The sequence below is a fragment of the Cydia strobilella genome, chromosome 8 (genome assembly GCF_947568885.1).
Source record: "Cydia strobilella chromosome 8, ilCydStro3.1, whole genome shotgun sequence".
Lineage (NCBI taxonomy): Eukaryota > Metazoa > Arthropoda > Insecta > Lepidoptera > Tortricidae > Cydia > Cydia strobilella.
Genome location: NC_086048.1, coordinates 11,902,529 through 11,926,314, shown reverse-complemented (window position 1 = coordinate 11,926,314; position 23,786 = coordinate 11,902,529). Strand labels below are relative to the sequence as shown.

General features: G+C 37.3%; 1 protein-coding gene across 1 annotated transcript in view; it reads right to left on the bottom strand.

The window, feature by feature from the left end:
* Positions 1–23,786, bottom strand: part of LOC134743671 (disintegrin and metalloproteinase domain-containing protein 10) — an 88,597-nt gene that overhangs the window by 25,715 nt on the left and 39,096 nt on the right. Inside the window, exon 4 of the mRNA XM_063677264.1 lies at positions 13,768–13,962. Within this exon, the coding sequence (XP_063533334.1) occupies positions 13,768–13,962 (195 nt within the window). The remainder of the gene's footprint in view (positions 1–13,767; positions 13,963–23,786) is intronic.

Genomic DNA, 23,786 nt, shown 5'->3' with positions numbered 1-23,786 from the left:
CTCTTTGGCGCTGATTTAAACAATAGCAAATAAACGCAGTCACGTATGTGATCGCGACAGAATAAAGCGATATACTCGTAGTTGGGTACTCGATATAGGTACTCGTACAGGCGTACCCTTATAAATACGTGGCATCCTGTGTTACCGTCGGGTTCGGCATTAGTTGAATATTCGAAATTAATTAATGAGGAACACGACCAAATGAATGGATGAATAGGATTCACGATTCAATTCAGATTTGAATGAAAGCAACGACGAAACATGCAGTTGACGAGGATTTTGGTAACGTTTTAGTTGATAGTTCATGGATTTGATACTTACTGAAATGAATAGCGTTAAGCACAAGAATAACGTCATAATACTTATACATAGAATAATGATAATTCAAATCCTGCGGATTAGTATAGGATAAACTTCGAGCTTCATAAATATACATACCTAATTCGTCTTGAATAAGTAAACAACTTCGAAATGTAATAAATATACGTCGAACTTTTAAGACATATTTTCCAATAGGGCCAAGGTTCGATTCGGTATATTATACGGGACGATTTTAAATTATTCATAACAAGTTGGCAGGCAAAGTTACACAGCTGGGAGGAAAGAAAAATAAAGAGGATACCGCGCTGTAACAAAATAAGTAGCGGGACACTGACATCGAAGTCTTTTGTACGGATACAGGAAATTTCTCGGATTAATTCAGAATCAGAATCATTTATTTTGCTAGAACATTACACAGATGGCACAATTTGTCATGTCAGTAGATGAGTTACATGAATGCATGTTCTGCCACACTTATGGCATGCAAAACTTAATTATTACACTAAGCAATACATTTATAACCTAAGTTTACGATAATGTTAATTTTTTATAAATAATAATTCGATAATTCGGAAGCTAAGAAAATTATTTTTCATCACACTCGCTCAGTAAATGTGGAATTGCACGCAGGCTTAGCGGGAACTATAGAAAAAGCGTTTTCGCTAGGGAGTTATGAAGTTTCTAGTATTATAATTAAGTTTTTTGTCTTTATACTTCATTTTTGTATCGCAAGTGTGATGAAAAACATTGTGTGTAACTCGGGGCGTAATAATATTGCAAACTCGAGTCTATAAAATCGCTCCGGCAAGCCGTCGCGATTAAACTATATACTCTCGTTTGCAATATTTAACTTACGCCCCATGTTGCACAATGTACTTTAAATAAAATTGCAATTATATACCTACACATTATTATAGTCATACAATATCTCGAAATATTCCTGCAAGGAGTAATAAGGTCTATTTAGTAAATAACATTTTAGCCTTTTTGTGAATTCAGTTAAATTGTTGTGAATTCAATTAAACAAGTTTCCACTCGAAATTATAATGGCTGGAACTATTCGCGTACCTACCTATCGCACCTTGTTTACTTTTCGCAACAAACTTACTTTCATACGTCAGGAAGGTCAGGTGGCGGGCGCCTTCGTAAAAAGTAGTGCCTACGCCAATTCTTGGGATAAGGTGCAAAAGCGGACCCCAGGCTCCCATGAGCCGTTGCAAAAAGCCGGGACAACCCAAGGAACTTGGTCACCCGTAACGTAACAGTGAATAGGAAAAAACAAAAACTTCAACTGTCTAGCTATCACGGACTATGAGATACAGCCTGGTGACAGACAGACAGACGGACAGCGGAGTCTTAGTAATAGGGTCCCGTTTTTACCCTGTGGGTACGGAACCCTAAAAAGGAATAATTTTCTATTTTCGTTACATGCAGTATTTTCATTTCATCAATTTAGTCATCGAGTACTCTCATCTCGAACGAACCTAAACTTGATAAGTGTAAATGTTATAAAACCCTTCTTTATCATAAAAAAATAGCGCAGTCGCTCCTTTTAAAACAAATCAGCAAACTGTTTCGCGGCGGCACAAAAAAGCACAATACGAAACGGCTGGCGGGATTTTGAAATTAAAAATGTTGAATAGGTATGTAGTGGAGGTATTTTTCAGTTGGTGTGTCGTGTAAGCGCGCATTGGCGTTTACATCCGGCGCGTTGCATTTTAACGAAGCCTGCAGGCCGTCAACTCCCATTGCTTAACTCGTCCAATGCTCATATAAACCAGTGGAACTGTGATCTAGGGATCCGTAACAAATACGCGTAACCCGAAATTATGGTTATACTAGATCGCCTGAAGTACGTAAGTGATTGGAATATGGTCCCAGGCTGGCGGGATGACGGAAATTACCGAGCGTACATCTCAGAACTTATTCTGGAATGCGCGTTTGACGTATCAAAATGATATCGAAACGAGATGTCGCTTGCTCCAGAGAGCTTTACGGCTTTTACCTATTTGTGTGCAAGTGTGATGCACTGAAAATGATACTGAATTGATACGGCATTGGCATTGTATTTTGGTTTCCGAATCTCTAGCCACGCTAATGCCGCCGCTTCATTCAGATCCGATATTTGCGAGTATCAGAGGATCGGCCGCCAGTTCCCGACCAAGGGGCCCACTGACTATCAGTCCGCCGGACGATATCGGCCTGTTAGTTGTTCGGAACTGTCAAATTTTTGTTCTAACTGACAGGCCGATATCGTCCGGCGGACTGATAGTCAGTGGGCCCCTTTAATGTCTCCAACTTCAATAAAGATTCAATTTTGGCCATCCGCAGAAGCGTTATCATTGTTATCACTTTCCTATTGATATAAGGACCACATTTTGTTTGAGTTTTACGTCATCTAAGTTAGGTGACTAATTCTTAGTTTATTGAAAGATACCTAATGTAAAGGTTTGTAAGTCAAATATAACAGTAGCACATTGGGGCTCAATCGGGTTGATTTCATAATAGCTGGTAATCGTAAAGCATAAGTAAAGTAATAAAGTAAGAGTTGTTTATCTTATACCAGATTACAACAAAGACATTCGTCACTACTTTGAAAAAAAAAACGTATCTGTTAAGTCAATCAAAAGAAAAATAGACTTCATACAGAATATACAGATACGTTATATATGTTTTTTAGTACAAGTAGTAGTAGTAGTAGTCACCGCATCCTATGGACGTCTGCACTCCAGGGGCGTTACATGCGCGTTGACGACTATTTAAAAACGTGTACACTCCTTTTTAGGGTTCCGTACCCAAAAGGTAAAAACGGGACCCTATTACTAAGACTCCGCTGTCCGTCTGTCTGTCACCAGGCTGTATCTCATGAACCGTGATAGCTAGACAGTTGAAATTTTCACAGATGATGTATTTCTGTTGCCGCTATAACAACAAATACTAAAAACAGAATAATATAAATATTTAAATGGGGCTCCCATACAACAAACGTGATTTTTTTGCTGTTTTTTTCCGTAATGGTACGGAACCCTTCGTGCGCGAGTCCGACTCGCACTTGGCCGGTTTTTTGGAGATCTCCATACTCCGTCGAGAAAACCTCTGCAGGGAGCTCATTCCACAGCCGAAGCGTCCGCAGGAGGAAATTCCTGTTAAACCGCACAGTGCGCGACCATTGAGTGTCTAGGCCCTAGACCTAGACTCTAGGGCAGTGGTTCCTAACGTTTTCAGTACTGTCACCCCTTTGACTAACTAGGGAACTCGATTTTACCCCTCCTCCATAATCATTAATATTCTTTCTTATAGATAGGTCTTTGTTATCTTTGATTTTGAACCCCGAAAAATACCAGTTTTACCCCCGTAAAATGCCAGTTTTACCCCCGCGGGGGTAATTACCCCCAGGTTAGGAACCGGTGCTCTAGGGTGTGAGGATAAACACTCTGCCGACGGCGAGCGGTGCAGTGACGGCAAGCTGGGGGAAGTCGGACGTCGTTTAGACTTAAAGGTTCAATAAAATAAAATATTTTTTTTATTTTATTAATATCGCTTGTGAGTTTGGGATCGTCGACTATTCGTACAGCGAGCCTTTGGACTGAATCAAAGGGTCCAAGGTGGCATCCAGGTGCTCCTGCCCAAAGGTGACAGCAGTAGGGCTCCATATGGGGTCTGACTTCTTGTGACTTATATAAAATACATAAATAGCAGTCTTTACCCCAGAGTAAAGTATCGCCTCCCTTTATTGAGCACACTGAGTTTTTTGGATGGGAGCGCAGCCTACCCTGCAAGGTGGCTACAGAATTGGACGTCACTGGAGATGTCGACACGGAGGATCCCAGGGTTGAGCCTTGAAAAAATGGGGTTTTCTTAGCGGAAAACGCGCCAAATTGGACGTAGTTACGCGAAAACGTTCCAACCCACAAGTCACTCGAAAATGAGTTACCATAACCAGGGTACCATTTTTGACATATTACATCATGTGCCCACAAAGATACTAGTATTTTTAGGTTAGTTTCATCAATAAAGTTTGACCCAAATGTTCCAACCCACCATTATGCCAAGGACGTGTACTCAAAATAAAGTAAAAACATTACATGCATACTGAAACATATTGTTAAAAACTCTTAATAGAATAACACATCGTTATAATGTTCCACTTGTCTTGGAACATTATACTAAATTCATAAAACGCACATTTAATTGTTTCTTAAATGATCCATGTGGGTTGGAACGTTTTTGCAAAATCTTTATACATTTTTTATACCTGCAAAAATGTTCCATGTAATTTGAAACCTTTTAGATTAATCCATACTGTTTTTTTAAGCTGCGAAGACTGTTCTAAATAAATTGGAACATTTTATTATAATATATTATTTTCTAATTTTTTGCTATAAAAATGGCAAATGGGTTTGGTGGAGTTCCGGACTTCGAGATCATAGAATACGATGATGATTGAATGTTTAATATAAGTTTTTGATAACTTTTGGAACCATATCAGCTAATTTTTGGCATAGGTTCTAAGCTCAAAAGATCACATCCTATTTTTTTTTTGTAATACATTTTCAATTTTTTTTTGTTGTTTTTGTATGTTCCTCATTGTTATTTATTATTTTACATATTAAATTTATTTTAGATATATATTTATAAAATAATACACTTAAATTCGTTTTGGAACGTTTATGCATAATTGCTATTTAACAAGGTTCATACAAAATTAAATTTAGCAAAAACGTTTCAAACTCGTTTTACCTATTTATATGCCCCTTGTATTATGTATTTACAAAAAATATGCATATCATCCAATAACCAGTTTGGCATTCCACAGTAAAACCAATAGTATTTGCCTGAAATAATTACAGGGAAAAAGTTTACCGCTAAAACACAAAATTGCGTTTATCTCAAAATGGGGTCGCTGTGGGTTGGAACGTTTTCGCGTAACTACGTCCAATTGAGTCTTGGTAGGATTGAATTGGACTAAATTGTCCCGATCCCGCACCGAAACTCTGGATAATGCTCTTGATATCTGACACAGGTTTTTCACGACTTTATAGTATCACAGAACGAGGGATGTTGGCACGGCAATCACGGCATGTGTTATATTTATATATAGGTATCCCCAGTACTGTCGTCCGCATTGGAGCAAGTCCCGTCTACTACGGCTCATATGCATCTGTCGGACAAAAAACTAGCGATCCATTTGCATAGGTAGTCTCTTGGACAGTTCATAAGATGGTAACTTCGACAGGAGACCCCCAATGCTAGACCCCATCGAACGCCTTCGCTATTTCCAGGCTGACTGCCCATGCCTCACCTTGACTCTCAATGGCCGAAGCACAGCGGTGTGTGAGATACACTAGAACAGCGTTACGTTTTAACTTGGAAAACCCACTTTTATGGATGTAAATGTACAATGAGTATACGAGTCGTAAATGTGTAATTAACTGTAAATCTTTTCAGATAGATAGTTCCAGTTCCAGATATAAATTAAGGGTTAACTGAACATGAATTTGTGAACGTCAACGAAAGGGCGACGAATGACAAGTTTTAACAAGGGCTTTATGAAATATTACTTTAGGTAATTATCAAATTTTCGGAAGGACTGTACGATTTCTCGTACATATTACATAAAACCTTTAAAACTTGTCAGGAAAACTTATGACTTGACTTATTTCAGTAAGTTGACTTATAGACCGCGAGCCAGTAACAGATTTCCATGACCAATCGCCTCCTGGGCGATAACTCGTATAGTGGTTAACGGCTATGTATGATGAACCCTCGTGGACGTCAGCTGCCGCTCAGTCGGTGGGTTGAGGAATGGCAGCCACCGAAACACGTAAAAAAAACGAATTTAGTTATCGCCTGCCGTTTGATACTTTGTCAGATGATAGTTTAGATGCTATTGTGAATAAAAAAAACGTCAGCCGGTTGTATCGCGGTGGAAAAAGCGTCAGCTGATGGTATGAACATGTAAAAAAAATATTTCAGTCATCGCCTCCCGATTGATATTGTGTTAGATGATAGATATACATCCATATAGAAGTTGGATAAACCACATATGGAAACCATCCCAGGAATCATTCAATATTGCGGTAAGGGCACACTGGCAACACCAAGAAATCGTCGACTAGGCAGGAAATTTTGTAACGACCGCAAACATTTGTTAATTAGCATAAGATAACATAAACGTTTCATTCCATATTTGTTCTCAAAACGAATGCTAGCGTGATATATTATGTAAGTATTTCATGTGTTCAGGATACATGTCGTGAGCAAATTATTAATTAAGTAAACATAATACTTGCTTTATAAGGGTTCTATGGATGTCACTTGCCTGACTTGCCTGTCAATAAACGAATTTATTATATTATTATTTATTTTTTTATTTTATTTTTTTCTCGGCTTTCACCGGATTAATACTGCCATTCACGGGCCTAGGCCAAGTGCATGTCAGGTAAGTATTCTTACATTTTAATTAGTTGAATGTGAATCAGGTTGAGCAGTCATGTCTCTAGGAGTGGTGTGCGTTTCTGTGTTCGTGGTTAGTTTGCGATATGGTAGGATTTCAGGTTGCATAAGTGGTGGATTGTGCGGTTGGTCTCGCGTCAGCAGGGGCTTCATGGTCAGTTTGAAGGAATTTTCTTACTATTCGGCATGAATTAAGGATAGCGGCTTTTTTATTATTATAAGGAGTGCGACTAAAGTATGTATTTATTTACTGTGTGATTTTTAGGGTTCCGTACCCCAAGGATAAAAACGGGACCCTATTATTAGGGTTCCGTACCCAAAGGGTGAAAACGGGACCCTATTACTAAGACTCCGCTGTCCGTCTGTCTGTCACCCCAGGGTGTATCTCATGAATCGTGATAGCTAATAGACAGTTGAAATTTTCAATTCAATTCAATTATTTATTTCGAATCATTTTGATTCATATTTTAACAGATAATGTATTTCTGTTGCCGCTATAACAACAAATACTAAAAACAGAATAAAATAAATATTTAAGTGGGGCTCCTATACAACAAACGTGATATTTTTGCCGTTGTTTCGCGTAATGGTACGGAACCCATCGTGCACGAGTCCGACGCGCACTTGTTTTTACACCGTGAGTCAGCAGGCACATCCATGCTACGTAATACAGACAAACATTTCATCGAAGACAACTGAAATGGACCAGTCCGGGCCGTTAAGAATGCCAATACTTATTTCCAACGTAATAGCTGCGCCAAAGATAGATATAACTCCGTAATAGATGGATACAGTCTAAGGAAAAAACGTGCCTCGAAAATCAAGAAAATTTGATTCTCGTTCAGAGGGCGCTACTAGTTTTGGCCTACAGTCGTATAGATGGCGTTGACGGTTTCGTTTGTTATTTAACAATTTTAACGCATATCAGTGAAAGAACCATGGGTCAAAATCATAAAAATAATTAATGCAAATAAAAAAAATCATTTATCTATATTTAAATACATTCTATCGTATTTTTATAAATCTTTATTTTTAGTTTTGAAGTGTGTCGACAGATGGCAGTGAATTTACTGGGGTTACAAAATTTACTATGACAGTACCGCTCTAGTATAAGTTACTCTATGGCTGCGCTGAAGCCTAACATATTCAAAGATCTTATGGAGTCGAACGTACGGTGCGTACTCTGAAAACGTTGGCATAGTTGCTAAGGATGTCGAGGGCATGTTACGCTGGGTCCCTCTAAAACTCGATTCGTACGCGCTCGCGCTAAGAATCGGAATACATGGCGCGCTTATTACAATAGCTATTTAACCAAGCGCAGACAAGTCAATGGTTCATTAGAACCAGAATAAGTGCACTCTCAATTACGCATTTGGTCGAGGATATTGTGGTCAGTTACACTGGTAAGTTGGAGCGTTGGACTTAGTAGGCAATAGCAATATAGGAGCAGACTCCAGCCAGTAACTTAGGGCCACCCCACACTAGCGTCTTTTGAGCATCGGCGTCTTACCAGCGATATAGAAATGGCGTCGCTGCGCAGGCCAACGTCGCGTCGAGCATCTACCATAGAGTTGACTAGACGCCGAGGTTAGGGAGTCGGGAGACGCTTGTGTGGGGTGGCTGTTACGTGCTTGTTTGCTGAGCACACTGGCATTATCGGACGAGTCCCGCAGCGGGACTCTTGTCGAACAAACAACCGCTAACAATGCCATTTTATATTACCTCCATTCCATGACAGGGTATTGTTACTGTGTGGTTTAAGTATAATATCCAGCTATTTTCGTATCTAATTCTATGTTTCAGCAATAGACACTCACCGTCACAATAGCACAAAATTGCGTGGCAAGAGACACGACATACGAGTATGTTATAATAAACTATGTGTTATTTGTGTAAAACTTTCGTCCGAACGTTTTGTCATAGCTAATGTACTCTTAATCCTAGTTTTTTGAAGAGTATTTATAATATAAATGTAACCTACCTATTATTTTATAAAGGAAAACGATTAGAGCAGGTGATTATCAGTTATTAAGAGAGGGTATACCCGTCTTTAAGTACATAGCATATTTAATTTACTTATAGCACAATCGGATTAGGACTAACCTCGAAATCTTTGGAACAGTCCTGAAATTTGGTAGGTATAAAAGATCAGATAAAGATAAAAAATATTTTTATTGCACAGAAAGAATACAAATGTAGTACATATCACAAGTTACTGAAAAGAGTTGGTGCATAACTGACTTGACATTCGGAGGTTCCAGGAGTCCCCGCACTAGGCTCGGCCTGTATCGCGGGAGACCAGATGTACATTTTTATGTCATGCGAGTTAACTAGAATGATATTTTTCAAATGAGGCCAAAAATGAGATTCTATTTGACATTTGGGGATCACGAGGAACCGCCGCCATCTTGGAAAATGTATACCATCTTGGAGAAATTTGCATTTTACTCGGAATCCATAGTTGGTCAAACCAAATTGTCAGTAAATAAGAACAATAAAAAAACCTTACTCATCATCCTTTTCTTTTGGGTGCTAGTACAGTGCTAGTACGTACTAGTGTAACACAAAGATAGTATGATTCTCTATGTCTATGTTGGAAATGAGGCAGTCCTTTGACAAACTATAAGTTCTCTATGACAATATGATGTAGGGCAACATTAAAGCCGATTAAATTACACAAAAAAGTCTTCGACACTTTGTAACATGCCAAACCTGCATAGTGCAGCCACCGCGCGCACTGGCCGGTTGTAAAAAAAACCGGCCAAGTGCGAGTCGGACTCGCGCACGAAGGGTTCCGTACCATTACGAAAAAAAAAACAGCAAAAAAATCACGTTTGTTGTATGGGAGTTAAATATTTATATTATTCTGTTTTTAGTATTTGTTGTTATAGCGGCAACAGAAATACATCATCTGTGAAAATTGCAACTGTCTAGCTATCACGGTTCATGAGATACAGCCTGGTGACAGACAGACGGACGGACAGCGGAGTCTTAGTAATAGGGTCCCGTTGTTACCCTTTGGGTACGGAACCCAAAAAAACTAAGCCATTCGCCCGTCTTTTGCTTTTTCTTATTAATTTTTTTTTAATACTACGTCGGTGGCAAACAAACATATGGCCCGCCTGATGTTCCCCGCTCCGCCTGATGTGTCCGCTCTTGGAAGTTTGTTGCAAATAGACTGATTTTATTTATTTATTATGACTCAATGCTTATGATTTGTGTTAACAGTAAACGAGGGCTGCGTCTAATGCAGGTAAAATTTGTATAACTGTATATATAGTATTAAGTTTCTGTTTATGTTTAAATTAAACCTAATCCCAGCCTTATTTGTACGTTACTGGTTCTTGTAACCGAATGAGGCTTCGGTTAGGTTCCGACTTCCGACCCGAAATCTAAGAACGCACGATTGTTGCAACCCTTACTTTTGGTTTAAAACTGAAGACGCACTATTGAAGCTACTTATTTTCTGGATATTCGCTCCGGAAGCTTTTGTCTGCTTACGCCTGGTGGGCCCGCGTAGCCCGCAGTAGCACCCGCTGCCGGAATTCATCGTTCGGCTCAACGAAGATTAAAATTCGGAAACGTTAAGGCCAGTGACGATATTTTATTCGGTCTGACTGGTGTACTGACAGAGATTACTTAAATTGATTGTACATATTTTTACTATTATATTGTTTTACTAGAAGAACCTAGTTTTCATTTTCTACCGCTCTAGTTAGGTGGTTACAACTTTTGGGGAAAAATACTTGTTCTTAGAGAAAATACTTGCTGAATCCAGATTTAGCGCTTATACTTTTCCAGGGGACATTCTCCTAATATGAAACTTGGAGGAATATGAATTCTACTTTTGTCTATACATTCGTATACATTTCGTACATGATCTACCCCAATATCAACATTTTACTCGATTGCGATGTCACCAGAAACTAGGGTGATGGATTTAAGTATGTACTGATGATTCAGTACACCCTGATTGGCACACGAGTGCAATACAAATTTACATTAATTAATGGAGATATATTTAGGGCTAAATAATGTGATTGCAAATAGTAGTTCGCGGTATGGCTATTATACGAATTGCTAGAACGGATATTTCCTTACCTGTAAGTAATCAATCTCTGCAACATTTGTATGTATATAAATCCTTTCTAGATACAAATGTAAATGAGATAACGAATTACTAAAATTGTTGGACCATACGACACAATCTGACACGCCTCCCTACTCTTAATACCAACCGGGTGTACGAAAATTTATGCACCGCAGGTTTCGTAAATGCACGCGTTGCCAATGTCAAAGCCGTAATTATTTTGGTACTTGTGTTGTGAGTTTTTTCTACGCGTGCATAAGTATTTTTGCTTAACGCTTCCTACACGATATAAGGATAGGAAAGGATATTGTGTCGAGCTAAAAATATTGCAAAAGCTTTCTCGTAATGACTAATGACATATATTTTGCTTATGCCAGTGTATTTTAAGAGGTACCTACCTATTTAAGTTAACTAGCGGAAATTGTTATACTACTATTGAATACTAATAGAATGTGCGTTAAGAAAGCATGAATGTGTTTAAATATAGGTAAATATAAATACGTATACTGCTTGTAAAGCTGGAACATCTTTTATGACGTTAATAGTGTTAATACCCGATACCGAATCAGAAAAGTAAATAAAATATCGGAAAAATCTGGTGTAACAGTCAATAACTCGTAATAAAAATAAATATAGATGAAAACGGAACCTTCCTGTTTACCAAATAGCAATTTGTTTTCGCGGGTTACCAGTAATTCAGCTACCTAGAATGTTATTTGCTAACTTTGTGAAAATCCACTTTCACGAACTCATTACTCTTGCACTGGATTCGAGTAAAATTAAGCGAATTGCGGGACTACGCTGCGTCACTTACGGCACGGTAACCAATGTAAATTGGTATTTCGTAGGTAAATGTAAATTTTTCATTTTGGTAACAAAATCCCTTTCATTCCGGAACGTTTAAATTGGAGCTCGGTAGGTTTGTTGTTATGCATTTCGCGAGAGTCACACATTTGGGTTGGTAGCAGCCGCAGCGATGGATTTGCAACAGCTAAAATTTACACGGAAAAAATGCACGGGCAAATAATGTTGACACGAAATTACCATTCTGGAAGCCTACGGCCGGATAAATATTTAACACGAATTTGAATTAGTTTTCAGCGGTATAGCCGGTATAAAACAAAGTCAGGCTTCGTTTATTTAGTCGCCGTGTATTTTTCTGCTGCTGTGCCAACTGGTAATTAAATGCGACCTAACTGCGCTGAACACTATTCAGTGACGTAGCGATACGGCTAGGTACCTATAGTCAGCGGTAAAGTTAGTAAGCGAATGAACTGTTCGTAATCGGTGCTGATTTAATAAATTCGTTGGTTCTCGCTCAATTATTACACTGTCTTGAGCTGTGTGTGTATCTAGATATTATAAGGTGCAGTCCAAAACACAATGTGAAATAGCAACCGACTTTCATCAATGTAATACTTCTATCTGGTCGTGATACTCGTGATACCTAATATTTACTTACTGTCTGAAAAAAGTACACGGGCCACTGTAAAAAATCTACAATTCAACTTGAACCTATTCCTAGTATTTCTCTTTTTAGACTACTAAGTAAAGTAGAAGTTTCCTATAACGATATAGCTGATTATGATTATGCATTGGGTCTGTTAGTTTCGCGAGGCGTAGTCGTAAACTTTTATCTGGCGCAGCAGGAGCAGATAACTTTTCCGATACAGACGTCATTCCAGACGGCATACCAATATATTGTTAATTTGTTCAAGCTTTAACCGTTGTTATATAAACTACAATTACGAACACAAAAAGTGGGAGGTAATAAGAGTTTTGATAAAATCACATAAAACAACAATCTCTATACTCGCATGTCAAAATTAAGATCTGCCGGAAAAGTAAGATCTGATTACTAACTAGAGTACTGAATAATTCCGATGTTAGTCTCTGAACCTTAAATTCAGAATGTCAGTTCTTAAAAATCAGTCAAATTTATCCGACAGACTTCCATGACCATCGATTTATCTGAATTATTAATACACATTTAGATGAGAATTTCAAATGTTTACAATGGCCATTGAACTGACAAAAGCCCACGAGTCGCTCAAGTTCGGCAACCTTCTAGAACGGCTCCCCAGCGGTGACCAGCCGCAATCAGCCGACGACAGCGCCGCAGGCAAATGGGATTTAACTTTGTTAAACGACCTTGCGTCAACTAATCCAGTTGCACTACATATCTAATGTTGCGAAACGGAACTGGTGCGATACCCGCCCGCGTCCAATGGCCCATTCATTATGAACGCCCAGTGACAGTATTTTGATGTTAAGTTGAGTTATTGCCGGGGATACTAAACTCAACCCCTTTAGTCGTGCATAAACTAAATTACGTTTGGGAATTAGAATCAGACACGTGGTATTAAAACGAAATATTTCTTAATTGCCAGTGACAAAATTGCGCAAATACTTAATGGATGAGTAATACGCTGCAATACCAGCAGGAGATACCTAATTGGGTATCAACTTCTATAGATTTTTTTGTCAACGTATTATTTTGCCACCTTTTATGCTTTGCCTTCGGACCTGACGGGGGAAACTGGGAAAAGATGAAGAAAGGAGAGTCCAATGCAGTGGAACATTTCACACCACGTTTACCATGTTAACAATTTGGGCTCGCGTTAGTTTATCCAGTTCGTCTAAAAGTACCGCGGCATATCTCCAAGACATCCTTGTGACTCCTTAATACGCAGATTTTTCTAGTATTTACTCGCGCACGCACACAGTCATAACTTAAGGGCCGTCATTGGCGCAAATCCGCTAACTCAGTATGTGTGCGTGCCACAGAAAATTGTATATAATAAATTGGGTGGTTGGTCTGTGGTGCGTGCGAAATCGGCGTGTGTTAGCGACTTGGTGCCTTTGTATTCTTCGTCCAAAAGTGTGAGTGCGTTACTGACCGTGTCTCCTGTGCGCGTACGGGTCGACCACGTCGCCCTCGCGGTAGATAACGGAGTGAGGCCCCCGCGAGCGGGTGCCGTTCGGCGGGAAGTACCGCCGTGCGTGCTCGACGTAGTACGCTCCGTCGCTGGCGATGATCTTGCCTTCAAACACGCCCTCCGTCACCGAACCGAATACCGTCGATTGGGGATCGTCTGTTAAAAAAAAAGTAAAAGGTTGACTACGTGATCTAGATTTATAATTGCAAAGAAAAAAAAATCGGAAAAGAAAAACCGGCCAAGTGCGAGTAGGACTCGCGTCCCAAGGGTGTATTTTTTATGTGAATTTTGATTGAAATGTCTTTAAAAAACCCGTAAGGGTCAGATCAAAAACTAAGTAACTAAGTCCGACTCACGCTTGACTGCACATTTCTAATAGGCTTTCCTGTCATCTATAGGTAAAGATAAAGAACTATTTTGTGTATTTTTTATGGGGGGGGAATGGTTATTTTTTGCCTATTTTCTTGAATAACTTCTTAACTTTTTTTATTATAAAAAATATATATTTGAGATTTTCACAATGAGCACTTTCATTTGATATGTAACACGATACAATTTGAAAAACTTTATTTTCTAATTTTGTCATTTAGTTTCTCAAAGTGGGTCACAAACTTACATATGTGTATCAAATTTCAACTTAATTGGTCTAGCAGTTTCGGAAAAAATGGTCTGTGACAGACGGACAGACAGACGCACGACACGAGTGATCCTATAAGGGTTAAATTTTTTCCTTTTGAGGTACGGAACCCTAAAAAAATACTAAGTGACAGCTTAAACATAACTTTTTTCTTACGCATTTTAATCTTATAAGTATATCTTATAAAAGAAAGTCCGCCACCGTGTCTGTCTGTCTGTATGTTCGTGAGTGAGTCACCTATCGATAGAGTGATCCTTGAGGAAGGTTTCGGTGTATAATTTTAATTTGTTAGGTTTAGCCGTGCGAAGCTGGGGCGGGTCGCTATTAGTATTTGTGGAAAAATAAAATAAAAATAAAATAAAATAAATAAACGTTTATTCAAAGATCTTACTTACAACTAAATACCTATTTTCTTCTGCCAAACCACACAGTGGTTTGTTGGCAGACGAGGCTCCTTTGCGTTTGTGCTGTTGATATGCAACTTAACTTTATCTTAAACCTAAACTTACCTACTTAACCCTTTACTGCACGCGCAGCCTTATATGGAACGTTATGCGATAGGAGTTAGCGTAATTCATTGACCGAATTTATTCCGATATTATAATATCGCTTTACTCAGGTCATATTGGCTAAATTGACAATTTTAGCCAATCAAATCAATTACCTTCCCGTTGCAGATTTAATTGCATGAGCATTGCAAATTTGCTCTAAAATATGTAACAAGGCTTTTAAAGGTTTTAAAAATCCAAAGCTATAATAAGGGCGTGCCATACATTTGTCATAGTGGGTTAAAAATTATGCCAAGCGACAGTACAAGTATGATGAATATAACTACACTGCGGACTCAGGTTTTTTTTTTAAATATATTATGGACAGTATTGACATTATTGTACGTCATTATGACTAACATTGTAGTTTTTATGTATTGTCCTTAAATTGAATTCAGATCTACATTCCATTGTTTTATTTTGTATATTTATAGAGAATAAGTATTACAACGTTATCTATCACTCCTTTATTGGGGAGGATGTTGTTATTATTTATAAATAGCGGACTGAAAACCCGGTTATAATTACATACAATGTATACATTTATATTTATATCGAATTATTCGAGTCTTAATACTCTAGGTTAAAATACCTACATTACATGTAACTAGGTACGTTGAGTACGTTGTAAGGTCAGGAGAACATTTTGCAAAATATAAGATATTAATGGCTTGAAATCAATAAATGCATAAGAATTCATACATTATATGTGCTAGTTAAATTCCGGTTGGTTTTAATTGATCTTCGCAATGTTTATTTTTAAACCGGACGTGAACAAGCTACCATATTGCATTTTGTATTGTCTGCGAGTATCAATAGTCATAATTGCTTTTTATTTTAATTATCAAGGATTCCCTCACAGTATAATTAAAATGAAGGATAAAAAACCGAAGCAAAACCTGTTTGCACACTATCACAATTATCACAAAGGAGTATGGAATGTAAAGTCATATTCCAAAAATAAAGTTCTGTAGTTCTACATGTTAAATATTGTAATATGTATTTTTGTATCTATTTCAGATAAGTCGGCCATCTTATACCACTTATTATGACGCTGCTAAGTTAAGTAGGTTATCGGCTACTTTTCCGCAAGAATACTACAAGTATAAGTAAGTATAGCCCGACAACTTAGGAGACCCTTAGTGGGCAAGTTGCGAGGCTGGACGCCGGGCTCTGAGAAATTTGCAATCTTAGCAGCATCAGCATCGAGTGTGCAAGAGCACTTGTAACCCAATGCAGCTAACAATGAAAATGCTAAGTGTTAGGGCCACGGCCAGTTGCAAAAAGATTATTATAAAATGGTAAGTCGATTAACGCCATAGTTAAATTGAAGCGATAGAAAAAAAAATACGTGTGCGTCAAAATAATACATCCAGTTGTGTGCAATATAATAGCAGTCAATAAGAAAATGAAAATTAGGGAAAAACTATAACTTTAGATTAATTATATTGGATTTTTTTTATAATTCTTCTGCATTACTTGTCATTGTTTCAAAATTAACTGTAACCTTTACTTAAATAATATTGGAAGTAAAAAAAACACCGGCTTTTTTACTAACTCGCGGAAATTCTTATAAAAATGTAGAACCCTATGAAATAAATAATACATCAATACATCATCTGTGAAAATTTCAACTGTCTAGCTATGTCATTGTCTATTGAAATAAAACTATGAAAACGGATTATATCGCGTATATTGAATTTATAATACATCCCGACGTTTCGAACTCTTTACAGCGTTCGTGGTCAACGGGTGACTCCAACGGGTGACTTGTCTATTGTCAATTAAATCATTTGCACTTAAATATAAATAAGTGTAACATAATAACGTTCAGTAGAAAAAAACAATTTATTAACTACGACTACCTTATAAACAACGTGTCATTATGTGGAGTTTCTACCATTAAAGATTTAGGTATTCATTTGGATAGCAAATTATTATTCAGCGACCACACCGACAACGTAATAAATAGAGCCTTTAGGTTACTTGGGTTCATCTTGAGAACTTGTAAAGAATTTAAAGAAGCTATCACCTTGCTGACACTCTTCAACTCGCTAGTCAGACCAATTCTGGAATATGGATCAACAGTATGGAACCCTAGATATAAATGTTATATTCATAGTATTGAAAGAATTCAAAAGAAGCTCATCAAACATTTAAAATATAAAAACCTTGTGTCAACTCAACCGCTTAACCTGAATAAACTGGTGTCTCTTGAAAGCCGGCGCACATTAAAAGATCAAATATTTTTGTATAAAGTATTAAGAAATTTAATTGACTCCCCTTATTTGTTAAGTAGACTTAGCTTTAAAACTCCCCGCTTGAACACGCGGCGTAGCGATAAATTATTTTGTATTCCCTTTACTAAAAAGAAATACAAATCAAACTCCTTTCTGATAAGAGCTTGCAGATTTAATAATGATATTTTCTCAAAAATTGATATATTTAATGACTCCTTGTCTAAATTTAAACGTCAAGTACTTCTGGTTTAAAATAAACAATCGAATTAAATACACTGTAACTTTACACTTAATTGCAAATGTAATGTATAAAAATAGTTTTATCTTCATTAATTTGGCCCCTGTCCTAATTCGACCCTCGTTGTTAATCTTTAAGTTTAGTTATCCCGTATTTTGTTTTTCTTTAATGAGCTATTAAGTGGTGGCAACTGTCCTGGTTTATGAATTATGTATAAGACACTAGTTATAAGAAACATGTACCGTTTGTGCCCAAATAAACATTAAAACATCACGGTTCATGAGATACAGCCTGGTGACAGACAGTGAAGTCTTATTAATAGGGTCCCGGTTTTACCCTTTGGGTACGGAACCCTAAAAAGATCCAATATAATTCATCTAAAGTTATAGTTTTCCCCTTATTTTCATTTTCTTATTGACTGCTATAATATATTGCACACAACTGTAGGTAGGTATAGGTTCATATGGTAGAACATCACTCCGACTATGATAGATGTCTCATTCCATTTCCGTCAATTCTGCATCTGATGAATCGATCTGTATTCTGTACTGTAATCTTATGCAAAGTCTGATATTTTCCTAAAATTTGTTAAGTGTTCGAGTGCCTACGTCACATTTAACGTTATAAGTGTTTAGATTTCAAACAGTCCCCTTTCGGCTTATCCTTTGTCTATTGTTAAATGAAACCGCACGTGCTACTTACTAGCATAAAAAAATGGTAGGGCCGTTTTAACCGGTTATTGAATTACCACTCTATGAAGATCGCAATAAGGTTTAAAATGAACTAATGGGAAAACATATTCCATAGCTGTGTGGTCTTTGCGGTTACTGAGTGCCGGCAAGTCGAACGCTACAGAACCAGTCTAAAATGTGTCATCGATATGCGTAACAAAGGCGCGTTATCGGAGAGCTCACTTACACTGGTTTTTTTTAGCGTTGGACTAGCCTGCGCTCAGGTGCCATTTAAAATTATGCACGAACCAGGTAAGGGACAGGGACGGATTGCGATTAAAACATTTTGATGGATTCATGACAAGTATGTATTTATTTAAGGCTTATTATTCATTGGGCATAATATATAATAATATAATTTGGCCGTGCATTAATATTTTAAAGGCCAATAATTTATTAGCTCCAAATATAAGCATCATATTATTAAAAAAACTGGCATCAAATTCAAGCCACAAAAATAATAATTGGGATCTTGAAATGATAGTTTGGCAAGTAAATAATAAATTGGCATTTATTATTGTACAGCGTATGATTTTTAATATTTGTTGTCATATTAGTTGTTTACACCTAAGTAATCATAGTTGCCAAACTATCATTTCAAGATCTCAATTATTATTTTTGTGGCTTGAATTTGATGCCAGTTTTTTTAATGATATGATGCTTATATTTGGAGCTAATAAACTATTGACCTTTAAACGTAGCAATAAAAAACCGGACAAGTGCGAGTCGGTTTCGCCCACCGAGGGTTCCTTACTTTTTAGTATTTGTTGTTATAGCGGCAGCAGAAATACATCATTTGTGAAAATTTCAATTGTCTAGCTATCACGGTTCATGAGATACAGCCTGGTGTGGTGACAGACAGACGGAAAGTGGAGTCTTAGTAATAGGGTCCAGTTTTTACCGTTTGGGTACGGAATGCTAAAAATCAACAGTTTCGTTTTTCGTTAAATAGATCTGTGGGGTCGAAGCATGCCAAAACAAAATCGTTCAATTGACTGCATCTAATTTGTAACGATAATTAATCAGTTCAGATCAGGGACCGAATACCGGTATTATTTTCATACAAATTAACCGGTATTCAATTTCGGTATCTCGGTTTTTTTATGTCTGATAATTCATTGTCCTTACCTAAATATCAATTTAGAAAATCAAACCAATATTGCGCATTTAGGACGTAATTTTGATTTTTAGTTATACCGGTAACGATCCCTGGTTCAGATATAGTAATCTAAGAGATTGAGCAAGGAAAAGTAAATGGACGGGCAGGTCGGATAGATACATAATGAATTTGAATAGGCAGGAGTTAGCGACTAGATGGTGGGCAATATAAATCTATGGAAAAAAGACACGTTGCGCCGACTGCCAGGCCTGTACTGTACATGCCAGAGACGCTTATCTCTCATATATCTATCAATGAGGACGATTCCAACTTTCTAATCTTGCTATGAAACGGCTATGGATATGATCGGTCAACAGTGACATTTCTTCAACCATACATTTTCTTCATAATGATTATAAAGGTCGAATCGCCATACATATGCTTTACATGTGATGAATGATGATAAATATAATATATTACAGGATAATCTTACACAAATCGACCTAGGCCTACAGTAAGCGCCACTTGCACCATCCCATTAACCCAGGGTTAACCGGTTAAACCGTTAACCCAGTCTCAAATTGTACTGGTAACCATGGAAACCCCAGGTTTAACCGGTTAACCCCGGGCTAGTGAATAGTGCAAGTGGCCTTAAGGCGTGTAATGATACCAATCAAAAAATAAGAAATTATAACTTGTTTGTGAATCTTGTTATCATAATTTATGGTCAGTCTTCGCGGAGCTTTTGTTAGACAAGGAGTATAGTTTTCTGCCATATTTAATTTTAATTTTTCAGAAAACAAAGAAGTAAACACAATTGAAAAAGTATTCAGCCAACTATCATTGAAAATACTTCGAACTTGCCCTAGGAAATTTAGCAATTGACATTTACAAACTTTTTAATTTTCACCACTATTTACACGTGTGTATCTGTATAAGTATAACACGACTTACACGACTAATAAACAAATACCTATAGGTACATAACGGCCAGTTTGTATTGTACCGTTAAATAAAAATTAGCCATGCCATTGCCACCTGCCATCGTACTCGTAATAGTAATGGAAATGGTACGGTACCAATTCCGCCCATATGTTATACGTTACGCCTAATCGCGTTCGGTCCACGTGTATCTGCGCGTGTCAAGCTCATGCCCTATCGTCACTAATGCAATGAAATGACTCACCACGTTACTCATGTAACTAGTTTTATAATTGCACCGTAACATGATAGCGCTCTTAAACTAGATTCAGTAGGTAACTAAAGTAGATAAAAGTCACTAGTTGAAGTGCGCGATAGAGCGACGGATATCATTTGTCTTTGTAGCTGCTGTGCCGGTGATGGTTGCATGTGCGCGTTGCCCGATAAAGGCGACGACACCGCTTGGTATCGCTATATTCGGTATGGAGACGTGCGGTTTGCGGTGCGTTTACCATAATGTTTTTAAGAATCACGTTTAGAATAATGATAAAAAAAATACGACAAAATGTCACACCTTGCTAATTGTTAACATCATTATGTACCTATTTATTAATAATCCGGAAATGGACTTCAAGAGACATTACTATAGTTTTTTTTTCTAATCCTGATAATGACGAGCACCGGTTTTGAAGGGTGTTTTCCTGACAAATTTGTATAGAATTCTTACATCGAAGCGTCAATGTTATTTGGTAACCTTAAGACATACTTCAGGAAAAACTTTCTACCTTGACCACCCGATAGATAGATAAAGCCGTTTTGTTTTTGTGTGCGTGAATGAAATTGCAGTGTTGTTCGTCCATTTTATCAACGCCAGAGCAGAGGGTTACCGTGTGAAATATACTCCCCCATAGCGGAACCTAGTCACGCAACTAAACCGATACAGCTCATTGTGGCTAGGCTAGGTGTACGTCTGACAATATGATTAGTTTGACTGCATGCATTCGCATACTCAAACAGATCAAACAAAAAGTTTGTTTGCCATGCGTGTGTCATGATGAGTTTACTGTATTTTTGTAGCAACCAGACCTTCAAGCATGAGTTGCGTTCTCGCGTGCGACTCCATACATCTAGCGCGACTTCAAGTATGGACTCGCGTGCGAGAAGGCAACTCATGCTACCGTCTAGCATGAGCTAACTTAAACAAACCCTCGGTAAACTGACTTAACGGTAAAATCAGTAGCTTTTCCCAACGGTACGTTGTGCGATGTCCTTAAACCATATATGTGTAGGTACCATGAAGTCACTGTTAAAAATCTTGTCTTGACAATTTTACTTAATGACATCATTAGTAGCGGTGGCTGATTATAATGTAAAAACCGGCCAAGTGCGAGTCGGACTCGCGCACGAAGGTTTCCGTACCATTACGTAAAAAACGGCAAAAAAATCACGATTGTTGTATGGCCCCACTTAAATATTTATTTTATTGTTTTTATTATTTGTTGTTATAGCGGCAACAGAAATACATCATCTGTGAAAATTTCAACTGTCTAGCTATCACGGTTCATGAGATACAGCCTGGTGACAGACGCACAGACAGACAGTCAGAAAGACAGACAGCGAAGTCTTAGTACCCTTTGGGTACGGAACCCTAAAAAGCAGTACAGCTCTTTCAAATACAGGTTAGATTAAATACTACCAAGTCTACAATAGTAGATTGTGTCACAAGGGAGCAAAATGACATATTTACGGCGAGGGCGTACAATTGAATCCTAAATTCTAACATAGAATCCTGAGCGTAGTGAGGGATTCAAGTGTTAATGCCCAAGGTGAAAATAATTTTGCTACCATGTGAAACATACTGCTTTTCACATCACTTATGAGGAAATTACATACATATATTAGGTTTCAAAACATTATTATTTTAAGCTAAGATCGATACGGACAAAGTGCCAAAAATATACACGACCTTAGTATAGGTACATACGTCTGGCACTTTGTCCGTATCGATATTCTCAGACGTGACTGTACTGACAAATTAAAAGTACCTACAGCTCATAATTATGTACCTAATATATTTTCAAAGACAGCAGCAAACACCTAAAATGATACAATGAAAATCAAGTACATTATTTTTGTAGATTTTTCTGGTAACAATGTAAGCTCTTATCTTACCCCTTTGAACCAAATCTTCTGAAGAACACTATGAAGACTGATATCACTTATATTTATTATTATAAAGTTATTGATTTAAGTATTTACAAATTTATACACAATACAGAACCGCATAATTATGCTTTGTGAAATATTTGTACATACTCGTAACTTTTTAAATTGCATAGACAAGTATGGCTGCGTTTAAGGAGACCTAAAATGTCAAAATAAAAATTAAATTATTAAACTAATGTTTTTTTGCGTTTCTTTGTAAATATTACGCTAGTTAATTAGTTTACTTAATTTAAATATGCTATTAATTAATTTGAAATACGCTAATTACATTTATTGTTTACAATTCCAACAAAATATTATTTAAGTTAGAAAAATTGTATGCACGTAATCGATTATAAAGAAATTGTAATCGATTATATGCATACTAATTTCATATGTCTTTGTGTCAATATTTCATACTGGCAACAAAATGTCCTTGAACAGAAAAGTGCCACTTTGATCCCTCCTAGCAGGGAAGAAAAGTTCCCTTTTCGAATAGGTGATGTGAAAAATGATGGTTTAGAATTGGGCACGTGTCACAGTCGAGTGATGTTAGGTTTAACTCGTAAACCATTCACATATCAATACATAGGTCTTGGAAATCCTGCGTGCCTGAAACCACGAAAAAATTACAAAGGCTCGAAAAGTAAATAGGGAGGAGGAGCAGCGAAATGCTTTCGTAAACCGCAGGGCACCGAAAATGTTTTCAGTAGAATTTAAGAGCTGTGGTGGCAGAAAAATTCCCGTATATTGCGGGGCGGGCGCATTTTATTTATCATAGAGTATTTTATTACTTGCTGGAAAATATGCTTCCATTAATCCACGAGGATATTAAAATACATTGAAAAGTACATAATTTTCAATGGAATAATGTTGGCGAATACATATTTGATAGGAATTCAATACAACGTATACTTGAAATAAAAATAAGAATTATTTGTCCGTGCGTGCTGAAAACGAATATGTACTTAATGTAAACATTTGCCCAAACACAATGTTGTCGATTAGTATAACTGTACATTATATACGTATGACAAGTTAGGCAACCAGCTTGGTAATAAATAACAATATAAATAAAACTGCTTATTATTATATGACTTCAGGCCACTGTCACAGAAACAGCTTATTTCATCGGGAAGGAAGCGATTGTCCTCCTCATATTTTATGTATGCATTTCCTACATAGCTATTAGATCTAACTAATAGTATACATTTGGAATCGAATAGGAAGTTATTTGTTTTGCTTTTTGGCTAGCATAGATTGACGATAAAAGAAAATGTCTCCAGATAATTCAAAATGTTGCCACAGAACAGATGTGTGCTCCTGTTAAGAGGAATAATTAATAGGTTGCGACTCGCGGC